We start from the raw sequence: 14219 nt of genomic DNA, 5'->3' as shown, positions 1-14219 counted from the left end.
TATGTGGGTAGAGCAGAGGCAAAATACGCGCCCTGTCTCACAGGTATAGACTGGTTATGTACCCAGTAAAAACCTTTTTTTGAGATTTTCAGATAATCCAAACTAAGTTAAAGTAATAATTATCTTCTGGAAGAAAAGACTAGGAAAACAGATGACACATTTTCCGGAACATGAATGATGTAGATATGTTTGCAGTTTGGAATGCAGAAGCGATTGTTACTTGAGGATCAAATGGCAGGACATCAAGAATTCCTGTGTCCAGATCCACAGTGCTCATATCCTGTCCATTCCGTATTTTAAAAACATAAGCTGTGATTTCAGGTTCAGATGATTCTTCTGGGATTCTTGAGTTTACCTTATCACTACATTGGAGAAAATGTAAGTAAGTGGAGAGGAAAGGTGGTGATAAATCTTTTGGTTTTCTTTTGCAGAAGTGGACTGTAGAAGAAAGCGAGTGGGTCAAGGCTGGAGTGCAGAAATATGGGGAAGGAAACTGGGCTGCCATTTCTAAAAATTACCCGTTTGTTAACCGAACAGCTGTGATGATTAAGGATCGCTGGCGGACCATGAAAAGACTTGGCATGAACTGAAACAGGCTTTCATTTCCACAGAATTCACAGGAGCATGGTTCCTAATAATAGCCCCTGATAGTCTGCTCTTTCTTTTTTTTTTTTTTTTGAGACAGAGTCTCGCTCTGTCACCCAGGCTGGAGTGCAGTGGCGTGATCTCGGCTCACTGCGACCTCCGTCTCCCGGGCTCACGCCATTCTCCTGCCTCAGCCTCCCGAGTAGCTGGGACTACAGGCGCCCGCCATCACGCCTGGCTAATGTTTTGTATTTTTAGTAGAGACGGGGTTTCACCGTGTTAGCCAGGATGGTCTCGATCTCCTGACCTCGTGATCCACCCACCTCGGCCTCCCAAAGTGCTGGGATTACAGGCATGAGCCACCGTGCCTGGCATCTGCTGTTTCTTTCAGAAGCTGGGCTGGGATGAGAATTTTGGGCAACCTCCTTCGACGTGGGGGAGGTCCCATTTCCACTTCATCACTGTTGGAGATCATGGAGCTAAGAAGCAGAGCCAAGTCCACCCATGTCCTTGGCAGAGATGACAGGCACACAGCTTGTGCAGTGCCAGAATATCATTAGCATTTCCCTTCTTTAGTGGTTTGCTTAAATTTAAATCCCTGGTAATCTGTAGAACCTTCTCCTAGGAAATGGTGAAGTCTATTAGGAGCCACTTGTGACTCCATGACATGTTAAAACCAGCAATGTGAGTATTATTTGGAGTAAATTTGTTCCACGTCAAGTTCTGGCCTTCTGATGCAAATGCAAAGGAACTTAGTCTGTTATGAACCCAGGTTGATGACAGACCAGTCCTTGTGGAATAAGATTCCCTTTAAAAACTCTTTAGCCAGTCGTGACATCAACCCTAGACCTGTCTGCCTTGGCATTTGCTCTCAACATCTGCTGGGCTATGTAGGCAGGTTAATCCTCCACTTCTCATGTGGTTGAACCAGTGTGTTTTTTGGTAAAATGGTGATTGTAGATAAGCTTAGTTCCCTGATCCCCTGCCCCCTGTCCCCTGCCTCTTTTCCCAATTCCCTTCCTTATGCTGGACTTTTAAAGCTTAAAAAAAATCCTGATTGAATATAAATGCCTAATTTCATTCTTTGTGAAATGGTTGCTTCCTCCTGATTCCCTAATTGTGCTGTGTTCGTGTCTTGCACTGGAATTCAACATTCCCTTCTCCTTTTGTACTGTGTTGTGCTTGCTGTCTCTCCCGGACACCCTTAAAGACTGTCTTTTTAGCAAAAAAATTCAGTAAAGTGTTTTCTGTAATCTTTTTTTAAAAGGTGAGAACTAATTATTGTCCATACTTGTAGCATTCTTCATTAAAGTCTTGCTTCTCTCAACTGTAAGTAGCTGTTTAATTGCAGCACAGCATGTATTCACAGAGGGAGGTAGCAAAATGTTAAACAAACTTTGCTGAACTATTTTGATCAAGAAGCTGATGTCAGACTTTATTGAATGTTTTAATCCTTGGAAGCTATGTCAAACAGATGATATGGAAGTTTCCTCTTAACCTTTCAGTTTCCTCATATATCATTTCTGGGGACAAAAGAATTCCCCCTTTCTCACTTCTGAGTGAGTGAAAGGCAAGGTTTAAAGAAATGCTAAAGTTCTAAAATTCATCCATTAGGCCAGGCATGGTGGCTAATGCCTGTAATCCCAGCACTCTGGGAGGCCGAGGCAGGAGGATCACTTGAGGTCAGGAGTTTGAGACCAGCGCAGCCAACATAGTAAAACCCTATGTACTAAAAATACAAAAATTAGCTGGGCGTGGTGGCGGGTGCCTGTAATCCCAGCTATTCAGGAGGCTGAGGCACAAGAATCGCTTGAACTCGGGAGATGGAGGTTGCAACGAGCCAAGATCATGCCACTGCACTCCAGCCTGGGCAACAAAGCGAGACTCTATCTCAAAACAAAACAAAACTGGCTGGGAGCCGTGGCTCACCCCTGTAATCCCAGCACTTTGCGAGGCCAAGAAGGGTAGGATCACCTGAGGTCAGGAGTTCAAGACCAGCCTGGCCAACATGGTGAAACCCCATCTCTACTAAAAATACAATAACTTAGCCAGCCATGGTGGCAGGCGCCTGTAATCCCGACCTCTCGGGAGGCTGAGGCAGGAGAATTGCTTGAACTTGGGAGGCGGAGGTTGTGATGAGCGGAGATGGTGCCATTGCACTCCAGCCTGGGCAAAAAGAGCAAAACTCCTTCTCAAAAAAAAAAAAAAAAAAAAAAGTTTAAAATTAAAAATTTTGAAAAATACAAAATTAGCCAGGCATGGTGGCAGGCGCCTGTAGTCCCAGCTACTCGGGAGGCTGAGGCAGGAGAATTGCTTGAACCGGGGAGGTGGAGGTTGCAATAAACCGAGATCGCACCACTGCACTCCAGCCTGGGTGATAGAGTGAGACTCCATCTCAAAAAAAAAAAAAAAATTCATCCATTAGTTACAAGTTGGAAACTTCATACAGCTTTATTACCTATTAACTGCATTTTGGGGTTTAGTACCTATTGTTGTTCTATCAACCAACCCCAACTGAAACCACAGGGAGAAGTTGAGAACTTGAGCTCCTTTCAGGCCAGCCGCCTTCTGCCTGCAGCTGGTTTGGTCTCCCTCTGAACCAGATTAGAATCCAGAAGCTTTTCTCCCCTTAACTCTCATGTGATTCAATGGCGCTCTCCAGGTAGAGGAGTGAAACTGATGCATTTAGGGAAACAAAATATCCTAATCAGTGTTTCTTTTTATTTATTCATTTATTTATTTATTTATGAAATGGAGTCTCACTCTGTCACCCAGGCTGGAGTGCAGTGGCGCTATCTCAGCTCACTGCAAGCTCCGCCTCTGGGTTCACACCATTCTCCTGCCTCAGCCTCCTGAGTAGCTGGGACTACAGGCACCCGCCACCGCACCTGGCTAATTTTTTGTATTTTTCGTAGAGATGGGGTTTCACCGTGTTAGCCAGGATGGTCTCGATCTCCTGACCTCGTGATCCGCCCGCCTCAGCCTCCCAAAGTGCTGGGATTACAGGCGTGAGCCACCGTGCCCGGCATCAGTGTTTCTTAAACTTGAGAATGCCTATGTTCATTAATATTTTTTCACATAATTCAGTGTTGTTTTTATTATAGTTATTGAAATGTGTACAAAGATAAAACTATGCTTACAGCTTCTGTAGAACTATAAAACTTACTATGAACTGACGATTGTTTCGCCGAAACCAAATCACTGCTTATGACATGACCAGTCCTAGGACTGTGATGGTGGTGGGACTCAGGTGGGGGATGCCTGTGCCACGTGTGCTGATAGAAGTTCCCAGACTCTTCTATCACTTGAGCAAGACTGCCATAGAGCCACTGTGCTCCCAGAGTGCTGTGCTGTCATTTGGCCTTTGCTAGAACTGAACCCCATGTATAGAGTCTGTTTGCTGCCTACTTAGCTTGTGACACTGAGTCAATGCAAATAATTGCTGGAAGGTGTTAATGCTGTTTTGTTTTTTGTTTTTTAAGATTATGACTAAGGCTAGGCGCGGTGGCTCACACCTGTAATCCTAGCACTTCAGGAGGCCAAAGCATGGGGATCACTTGAGCCCAGGAGTTTGAGACCAACCTAGGCAACATGGCAAAACCTCGTCTCTACAAACAATACAAAAATCAGCCAGGTGTGGTGGTGCACTCCTGTGGGTCCAGCTACTTGGGAGGCTGAGGTGGGAGGATCATTTGAGCCCAAGAGGGTGAGGCTGCAGTGAGCTATGTTTGTGCCACTGCACTCCAGCCTGGAAGACAGAGTGATACCATCTCAAGGAAGCCAAAAAAAAAAAAAAAAAAGATTAGGACTGAAAAATGGTTAGGCAGTGTCAGAACTCAGAGACTGACAGCTTGAGAATGAGAAACACTGTCCTGCCTGGTGGTTAAGAGCATGAGCCCCCACCGGGGACCCAGCTCTGCCAGGTGTGCTTGTGGGAGCGTGAGCCACCACTGGAATCTCTGAATGTCTGTGTCCTCATCTCTAATGCCAGAGCTCACAATACCTCCCTTGCAGGGCTATTGTGAGAATAAAATAAGATGCAGGTAAATCTTAGCTCAGTGCCTGCCATGAAGGAGGTGGGTGTTGAAATCATGAATAAAAGAATAAAGATTAAGGATGTGAATAATATAATTGTCTTTAAGTGGGTTCTGGATAGCTTTTTCCCCCCATGGGTGCTGAAGAAGCCCTGAATAAAAGAAAGATCAAGGCTGGGCGCTGTGGCTCATGCCTGTAATCCCAGCATTCTGGGAGGCCAAGGCGGGTGGATTACTTGAGGTCAGGAGTTCGAGACCAGCCTGGCCAACATAGTAAAACCCTGTCTCTACTAAAAATTCAAAACTTAGCCAGGCATGGTGGTAGGCACCTGTAATTCCAGCTACTCAGGAGGCTGAGGCAGGAGAATCGCTTGAACCGGGGAGGTGGAGGTTGCAGCGAGCAGAGATCGTGCCACTGCACTCCAGCCTGGGTGACAAAGCTATGCTCCATCTCAGAAAAAAAAAAGATTGAGGCTTTGGATAATATAATTGTCTTTCAGTGGGTTTGGATAGTTTTAGGTGACTGTTAGGTGAAAGGCATCAGGACGAGGACTGTCAGTGGAGGGGTCTGAGCACCATCCTCTGGCACTGTATTCATCCATTTACATCTTTGCACACATATGCTGTGATTTGCTCTGAGCTGCAGCATTGGGGAGAGAGAAGTGTTGCCCCATATGTTTATAGGAGCAATTTGATGTAAGAGAACAATCTCCCCAGCCAACTTTTGTCAGTGTATTCAGAAAGTTGTAAACTTACCCAGTATTATATCCCCAAGAAGCAGGAACTAAAAAATGACAGCCCTAATGAAGGGTGGAAAGACCTCTTCTGAGGTGGTAGATTCTATGTAGCACCCATGAAGTAGGTTTGGTAAGCCACTGAGTTTTTGAGGTCAAAGCAAAATTTCCTCCTGTGAGCCAAACATGGGAGTATCATGGCAGTTCTATTATGAATATCTATGTGTGGCCCTGAAATGGGCCGTAATGTGACTGGTGGAGTTAATCATTAGCCCAGTGGTTGTCTGAACGACTTGATTCCCCTGGGCTGCGAGCAGTTCACCTGCAGAGGAGGCTCCAGAAAGCGGCATGTCCCCTTTGCTCTTTGGGGCTGGGCTGGTCGTTCTGAATCTAGTGACGTCTGCCAGGAGCCAGAAGACAGAACCTCTAAGTGGCTCTGGGGACCAGCCACTCTTCCGTGGAGCTGATCGATATGACTTTGCCATCATGATCCCTCCAGGAGGCACGGAATGCTTTTGGCAATTTGCCCACCAGACTGGATACTTCTATTTCAGTTACGAGGTATGTGGGTGACTGGCCATAATGGGGGGCTTTTTTTTTTCTCCTTTACTCATAAAGTGAGTCAGGTTTTAGGCCAAAACAAGGTCTGGTTGTCTTTATTATGTGGTGATTCCCCACCTGTTAATGAAATGGACCTGCAGTTAGAGGGAAACTCCAGCTGGGTGAATAATCACCAACAGGAGTTAAAACATATGGTTTGGCTTCTCACATCAGGGGCCATGCTCAAAGCCGTGGGGCAGACGGGGTGCCTCTCCCTGAAGAGGTAATCATTACATGTACTCGGATTTGGGGATGAGAGGGGAGAGAATACATTTTTAATATATTAAAACAAAATTGGATAATGGTGCTTTGGAGACTGATCCAGAGATTTCAAAGAAGGCTGCTTCAGCTTATGGGGTGGGGGAGTAAAGTTTCTGCTGCCTTTAGGAACAATTCTGGCAAGTCAGAGATTCACTAGGTCGAGTTTTCTGTATTTGGCCAGTTAATCCTATTTTTTTTTTTTTTTTTTTTAGGACGGTAAGTGTTTTCAAGTTACTTATTCAAAGGTCAAGTACTTTTACCCATACTACGGTCTTATATCATGCTGTCCAAGGATGGTGAACTCAGTATGAAAGTTAGAGGCTGTTCATTTCCTTTGTTCTTTATCTTAGAAATCTGTTAACTTTCTAATTTTTGTTTACATAGTAATAGACTTTGTTGATCTTACTCCACTGTAACATTTATTTTAAATAAACTTATCAGAGACTTTTCTTACCTCTGAATTTCTATTAGAACAGCAGCCACTACTAAGCTCACTGTGGCCTGGGCTAATCAAGATCTAGCTTGGGAGCGAGTGTCCATGGAGTGCTTGTTGTAGGTGTGCACTGCCAAGCAGCAAATGCCCAAATCTGGGACATCACTGGGGAGCTCAACCACCAAGCAAGTTCATTCAAGAACTCTACAGCCAGGCCGGGTGCGGTGGCTCACACCTGTCATCCCAGCACTTTGGGAGGCTGAGGCAGGCGGATCACCTGAGGTCAGGAGTTTGAGACCACCTTGGCCAATATGGTAAAAACGCATCTCTACTAAAAATACAAAAATTAGCCGGGCTTGGTGGCATGTGTCTGTAATCCCAGCTACTTGGGTGGCTGACGCAGGAGAATTGCTTGAACCTGGGAGGTGGAGGTTGCAGTGAGCCAAGATCACTCCACTGCACTCCAGCCTGGGTGACAGAGCAAGACTCCGTCTCAAAAAAAATAAAAAATTCTACAGCCAGAATCGTACTTTTTTTTTTTTTTTTTTTGACAGAGTGTTGCTGTGTCGCTCAGGCTGGAGTGCAGTGGCATGATCTCGAGTCACTGCAATCCCTGCCTCCCGGGTTCAAGCAATTCTCCTGCCTCAGCCTCCAAAGTAGCTGGGATTATAGGCGCACGCCACCATGCCAGGCTAATTTTTGTATTTTTTAAGTAGAGATGGGCTTTCACCATGTTAGCCAGGCTGGTCTCGAACTCCTGACCTTGTAATCTGCCCGCCTCGGCCTCCCAAAGTGCTGGGATTACAGGCATGAGCCACCGCGCCCAGCCCAGAATCATACATTTTAATGGATCCACACTAGCTGTGTGTTCCGAGCAAGGCATGTCTTCTTTTTCACACGGGTGCTGTTGGCATTCTGGGCAGTTCTTTGTCCTGCTGTACTGTTTCTTACATTGCAGACGTTCAGCAATGCTGTGCTGCCTCCCCTTAACACCATCACTGTGATACCTCAGAATCCTCCAATCAACTCCAAACCCCAGCAGGGGGTTGGGCAGTCCCACCCCAGACAGAGACTGCTGTGCTGATGCCTGTGGGACGTCAATCTTACCACTCAGCTGGCTTCCTCGTGATGTAGCAGGGGTTCTGCTACCTATTTAATGTGTCTTGGCAGGTTCAGCGGACAGTGGGGATGTCACATGACCGGCATGTTGCTGCCACGGCACATAACCCACAGGGATTTCTCATAGACACCTCCCAGGGTGTTCGGGGCCAGATTAACTTCTCTACCCAAGAGACAGGTCTGTTTTCATTACCATGGCTATTATAATAATCATAGGGTCCTATGAAATTACAGAAATAATGAGGAAGTATACAGAGATGTTTTAACAGTAGGAAAAAAATTCAGCCTTTAACACCAAAAACCAGTGTTCCTGGAGGCTGCTGACCTCCAAGGATGCCAAGTGGCAGTCTACTGACGATTTGCGGGCAACACTCCAGGTGAGCATTCTAACTCTAGGGTTCAGCAGCTCAATTTTATCTCATCATCTCCAGTTGATCAGATTCTGGGAAAGTGACCAAAAAACAGAGACCCATTTATAATACAGAATTCCAATTAACAAATGGATTACAGGGAAGCATTTCTTTCCAGTCATCAGAATATTTGAGTCAGTTACTAAGAGCAGATTCAGAACAAAAGAAAATGCATGATATCCATGTGAGATATCCACACTCCACAACAAAGCACTCCTCCAGCCAGGTCAAGCCTGTCCCACTTTGGAGAGCACCAGTGTCTTAACTGCCCTCTTTAATAGCCAGCTGCACTAAAAAAGACATTTTCTCAACAGGGGCATCAGACAGTCCTTCACTATGAAGCACAGCATATGTATCAGTGTTAAAAGATCTTGAACAGGCCGGGCGCGGTGGCTCACACCTGTAATCTCAGCACTTTGGGAGGTGGAGGTGGGCGGATCACCTGAGGTCAGGAGTTTGCGACCAGCCTGACCAATATGGTGAAACCCCGTCTCTACTAAAAATACAAAAATTAGCTGGGTGTGGTGGCAGGCGCCTGTAATCCCAGCTACCCGGGAGGCTGAGGCAAGAGAATCGCTTAAACCTGGAGGCAGAGACTGCAGTGGGCCGAGAGCGCGCCATTGCACTCCAGTCTGGACAACAGAGCAAGACTCGTCTAAAAAAAAAAAAAAAAAAAAAAAAGATCTTGAACATCTTTGGCCCCTACATGCCAGTAGTGCCTTCCAATCATTTTGACTTTCAAACACTGCCACACCTTTCTAATCCCACCCCACCCATCTTCCACCGGTCCTCTCCACCTCGCTCCTTCCCACCTGCTCCCCACCCCGCGCCCCCCTCCCCCCGCACACACAAAGGGAGGCAACCCCAGCCCCAACAGATATAACCAAACCATGAGTCACTGTACACACCGCCTTGGAGGCAATCACTCCAGGAGAGCTGCTTTCATGCACTATGCATCCATTTTTTTTTTTTTGTCTTTCCTAATTTCAAGTTCAAGATGGTGTCCCTAGCTCTAATGGTGTACAAGGACCAGGCAAACACCATGCTCTTAACTTCAACTCAATCTGTTGAGCAGGAGTTCCTTAATACAAGATGTGGGAATTATATGTTAAAGAGAAAACATTGTTTGCCACTACCCAGTATGGAAAGAACGAGTTACTAAAATTTGGCCAAATATAGTAAGTAATATTTAGTATAAGTTTAACATAAGGTCTGTGTCTTCCATGTCAAAAACAGGATCTTTGTACTTTCTAAGTAAAAAGAAGGTCCTGTAGTAGAATTCCAAAACTAGAGGACAGATACCTCCAGGGAATCCTTAACAAAGGGGAGGAGACCAAAGACTTGGTAATGATCTAAGAATTCCTACAGGTTTTTATCAGCTTTGTCTAAGTAATCAGCATAATCACTTCGGTTCTGTGCAAGTGTACCTCAACTTTGGAGTCTTCTATGAGGCGCCTGAGACTGATCACAAACAGAAGGAAAGAAAACAACTGAATGATACTCTGGATGCAATAGAGGTAAGGAAGTGTTTTGTGGAAGAGAAACATCTGTGGAAACTGATTTTTAACTTCAGAGGGAAGATGACTTCATTTAGGTAGAAACCAAACAGGCAAGGGGATGTGAATGTCTTAATAAATTATGACTTGGCTGGGCACGGTGGCTCACGCCTGTAATCCCAGCACTTTGGGAGGCCGAGGTGGGCGGATCACCTGAGGTCAGGAGTTCGAAACCAGCCTTGCCAACATGGTGAAACCCTGTCTCTACTAAAAATACAAAAATTAGCCGGGCGTGGTGATGCGCACCTGTAATCCCAGCTACTCGGAAGGCTGAGGCAGGAGAATCACTTGAACCTGGGAGGCAGAGGTTGCAGTGAGCCGAGATCACGCCACTACATACACTCCAGTCTGGGATACAGCAAGTCACCGTCTCAAAATAAATTATGACTTGAAGCTCTTGAAATTCCATCTTCGTTTTATACCAAGGGTAGGCAAACTATGTATGGCTGACAGGCCAAATCTGGCCCATTGCCTGTTTTTCTTTAAATTGAGATATAATTCATACACCGTACACCATCTAAAAGTGTGTAAGTCAGTGGTTTTTTAGTATATTCACAAGGCTGTGCAACTATCAGCATCTAATTCCGGAAGTTTATCACCCACTCCACCCTCAAAATCCCACTCCCCATTAGTCATTCTCCATTCTATTACCCCAGGCCTGCCTATCACTGTTCTACTGTCTCTATAGATTTACCTATTCTATACTTAATTTTTGAGACAGGGTCTCACTCTTGTCTAGGCTGCAGTGTGCAGTGGCTTGATCACAGCTCACTGCAGCCTCAACCTCCCGCGCTCAAGCAATCCTCCCACCTCGGCTTGCCAAAGTGCGCAGATTCAGCACTTTGAGCCACTGAGCTGAGATTACTCAGCATTATGAGCTACTGCGCCGAGATTAATCAGCACTTTGAGCCACTGTGGCTGGCCTCTATACACTTTATTTAAATGGAATCACACAGTACATGGGATTTTGTGACTGGCTTATTTTTATTATTTTTTGAGACGGAGTTTTGCTCTTGCTGTCCAGGCTGGAGTGCAATGGCGCAACCTCAGCTCACTGCAACCTCCGCCTCCAGGGTTCAAGTGATTCTCCTCCTCCCAAGTAGCTGGGATTACAGGCACCTGCCACCACGCACGGCTAATTTTTGCATTTTTAGTAGAGACAGGGTTTCACCATGTTGGCCAAGCTGGTCTCAAACTCCTGACCTCAGGTGATTGGCCCGCCTCAGCCTCCCAAAGTGCTGGGATTACAGGTATGAGCCACCGCGCCCAGCCAAGACTGGCTTCTTTAATTTAGCATGTTCTCAACGTTCATCCATGTTGTAGCATGTATCAGTACTTTTCTTTTTATGGCTGAATAATATTCTCTTTTATGGATACACATTTTATTTATCCATTCATCAGTTAATGGACATGATGGATATTTAGGTTTTTCCACCTCTTGGCTATCATAACGTGGCTATGGACATTTGCATGCAAGTTTTTGTGTTAGCATGTTTTCATTTGTGTATACCTGAAAGTGGAATTACTGGAGACTGTTTTCCACAGTAGCTAAACCATTTTAAACTCTTGCTAGCAGTGTATGAAGGTTCTAATTTCTCTACTTCCTCATCAACACTTATTTTTGTTACAGTCATCCTAGTGGGTGTGAAATGTTATCTTATGGTTTTGAGTTGCATTTCCCTAATGATTAATGTTGAGCATCTTTTCACGTGCGTATTGACCATCTCTCTTCTTTGGAGAAATGTCTGTTCGAGTCCTTTGCCCATTTTAGGCCAGGCCAGTTGGCCCAACACCTGTAATCCCAGCACTTTGTGAGGCTGAGGTAGGATAGCTTGAGCCCAGGAGTTTGACACTAGCCTGGGAAACATGGTAAGACCCTGTCTCTACAAACAAAACAACTTTTTAAATGACCCGGGTGTGGTGGCACATACTTGTGGTCCCAGCCACTTGGGAGGCTTAGGTAGAATTGCTTGAACCCAGGATGTCAAGGCTGTGACCGTGAGACCCTATCTCAAAAAAATTAAAATCCTTTGCCCATTTTACTTTTTTTTTTTTTTGAGAGAGTCACTCTGTCGTCCAGGCTGGAGTGCAGTGGTGTGATCTCGGCTCACTGCAACCTTTGCCTCCTGGGTTCAAGTGATTCACCTGCCTCAGCCTCCTGAGTAGGTGGCATTACAGCCACGTGCCACCACGCCCAACTACATTTTGTATTTTTAGTAGAGACGGGGTTTCACCATGTTGGTCAGGCTGGTCTTGAACTCCTGACCTTGTGATCTGTCCAGCTCAATCTCTCAAAGTGCTGGGAATACAGGTGTGAGCCACTGCGCCCTGCCTGAATTGTCTTTTTATTGTTGAATTTTGTTTATATATTCTGGATACAAATCCCTCCTAAGATACGTGAGTTGCAGATATTTTCTCCCATTCTGGCAATGTCTTTTCACTTTCTTTTTTCTTTTTTGAGACAGAGTTTCATTCTGTCTCCCAGGCTGGAGTGCAGTGGCATGATCTTGGCTCACTGCAACCTCTGCCTCCTAGGTTCAAGCGATTCTCCTGCCTCGGCCTCCTGAGTAGCTGGGACTACAGGTGTGTGCCACAATGCCCAGCTAACTTTTGTATTTTTATTTATTTATTTATATTTTTTTGAGACAGAGTCTCGCTTTGTCACCTAGGCTGGAATGCAGTGGCACAATTTTGGCTCACTGCAACCTCCGCCTCCCGGGTTCAAGTGATTCTTATGCTTCAGTCTCCCAAGTAGCTGGGATTACAGGCGGGTGCCACCACGCCTGGCTAATTTTTGTATTTTTAGTAGAGATGGGGTATCACTATGTTGGCCAGGCTGGTCTCGAACTCTTGACTTCAGGTGATCTGCCCAACTTGGCCTCCCAAAGTGCTAAGATTACAGGAACGAGCCACTGTGCCCGGCCGCTTTTCACTTTTTTTTTGTTTTGTTTTTGTTAAGACAGAGTCTTGCGCTGTCGGCCAGGCTGGAGTACAGTGGCACGATCTCAGCTCACTGCAACCTCCGCCTCCCGGGCTCAAGCAATTCTCCTGCCTCAGCCTCCCGAGTAGCTGGGATTACAGGCGTGTGCCACCACACCTGGCTAATTTTTGTTATTTTTAGTAGAGACGGGGTTTCACCATGTTGGCCAGGCTGATCTTAAACTCCTGATCTCAGGTAATCCGCCCGCCTCAGCCTCCCAAAGTGCTGGGATTACAGGTATGAGCCACTGCGCCCGGCCACTTTTCACTTTCTTAATAGTCTCTCCTAAATGCACAAAAGCTCATTGCCTGTTTTTGTAAATGGAAGTTTTCTTGAAACACAGCCATGCTCATTTGACAATTACATATTGTCTGTGGCTGCTTTTGTACTACAATGGCAGAGTTCAGCAGTCACAAGGGCCTGCAAAGCCAAAAGTATTTACCATCTGGCCTTTTAATAAAAAGTCCACAGGCCCTCGTCTTCTACCATATACAGAGAACAGAAAACATCACCTGGAAGGGTGATGGCATGCTGAGTACATCTACATCTAGAGGTCCTCTGGAAGAGCTGTCTAGTTTGAGTACTGAAGTTTTCCATTATTTAAAAACAAAACAGAAGGCCGGGGCAGTGGCTCATGACCATAATCCCAACACTTTGGGAGGCCAGTGTGGGTGGATCTCTTGAGCCCAGGAGTTCGAGATGAGCCTGGGCAACATGGCAAAACCCTGTCTCTACAATAAAAAAAAAAAAAAAAAAAAATTAGCTGGGTGTAGTCGCATGTGCCTGTAGTCCCAGCTACTAGGGAGGCTGAGGTGGGAAGATCACTTGAGCGCAGAAGGTTGAGGCTGCAGTGAGCTGTGACTGCGCCACTGTACTCCTGCCTGGGCAAACAAGTGAGACCCTGTCTCATAAAACAAAAACAAAAATTTTAAACTCAAATCCAGACCATATTTCATACATAGCAAACACAACATTTAACAACTATCATAGTATTGTACATCTTAAAATCATATGGGTAAATTATTTGACTTGAGATAGGTTAGTGCTGGTGAGCGCTCAGGTGAGGCTAGATGGGGGTTTGGAAGACTCCCCTTTAAAGTTGTCTCTCTCATAGGACAGCACACAAAAGGTGCAGAACAATATCTTTCACATGTGGCGATACTACAACTTTGCCCGGATGAGAAAAATGGCTGACTTTTTCCTTATCCAGTCCAACTATAACTATGTGAACTGGTGGTCGACAGCCCAGAGCCTCCTTATTATTCTTTCTGGGATCCTGCAACTGTATTTCTTGAAGCGTCTCTTCAATGTTCCGACAACTACAGATACAAAGAAGCCAAGATGCTAAGCTAAGGGGACTATAGCACCCTGGCTGTTTTCTTCTGGGGCTTAGTCGAATCAGCTTTGTAATGTTATGGGACAAAAATCAATTTATCTCATTAATGTTTTAGTCTGCTGCACACATCTAAAAAAGCAAAATGGCAATAAAATAATAACAATGAAAAAG

General features: G+C 45.5%; 3 protein-coding genes across 6 annotated transcripts in view; 2 read left to right on the top strand and 1 right to left on the bottom strand.

Annotated features, from left to right (window-relative positions):
• Positions 1 to 1912, top strand: part of TERF2 (telomeric repeat binding factor 2) — a 33141-nt gene extending 31229 nt beyond the window's left edge. For all 4 annotated transcript variants that reach the window (XM_019011983.4, XM_063699683.1, XM_055366288.2 and 1 more), the window contains one exon: positions 432 to 1912. In XM_019011983.4, the coding sequence (XP_018867528.3) occupies positions 432 to 590 (159 nt within the window). In that variant the 3' untranslated portion in view covers positions 591 to 1912. The remainder of the gene's footprint in view (positions 1 to 431) is intronic.
• Positions 1 to 14219, bottom strand: part of NIP7 (nucleolar pre-rRNA processing protein NIP7) — a 29693-nt gene that overhangs the window by 11398 nt on the left and 4076 nt on the right. The window lies entirely within an intron of this gene.
• TMED6 (transmembrane p24 trafficking protein 6) lies at positions 2036 to 14218 on the top strand. Its single transcript, XM_004057881.5, has 4 exons — positions 2036 to 5914; positions 7818 to 7944; positions 9545 to 9693; positions 13827 to 14218. The coding sequence occupies exons 1-4, from the start codon at positions 5702 to 5704 to the stop codon at positions 14058 to 14060; spliced, it is 723 nt and encodes a 240-aa protein (XP_004057929.3). The 5' UTR covers positions 2036 to 5701; the 3' UTR covers positions 14061 to 14218.

Source organism: Gorilla gorilla, chromosome 18 (genome assembly GCF_029281585.2).
Source record: "Gorilla gorilla gorilla isolate KB3781 chromosome 18, NHGRI_mGorGor1-v2.1_pri, whole genome shotgun sequence".
NCBI lineage: Eukaryota > Metazoa > Chordata > Mammalia > Primates > Hominidae > Gorilla > Gorilla gorilla.
The sequence above is the reverse complement of the archived record's forward strand: the minus strand, read 5'-3'. Positions and strand labels throughout refer to the sequence as shown.

Excerpts from the sequence above, each read along its gene's own strand:
- TMED6 (XM_004057881.5), top strand. The coding sequence starts at position 5,702 with ATGTCCCCTTTGCTCTTTGGGGCTGGGCTGGTCGTTCTGAATCTAGTG. Across the intron at positions 5,915-7,817 it reads ACTTCTATTTCAGTTACGAG|GTTCAGCGGACAGTGGGGAT; the intron begins GTATGTGGGTGA and ends GTGTCTTGGCAG. Across the intron at positions 7,945-9,544 it reads CTTCTCTACCCAAGAGACAG|GTTTTTATCAGCTTTGTCTA; the intron begins GTCTGTTTTCAT and ends GAATTCCTACAG.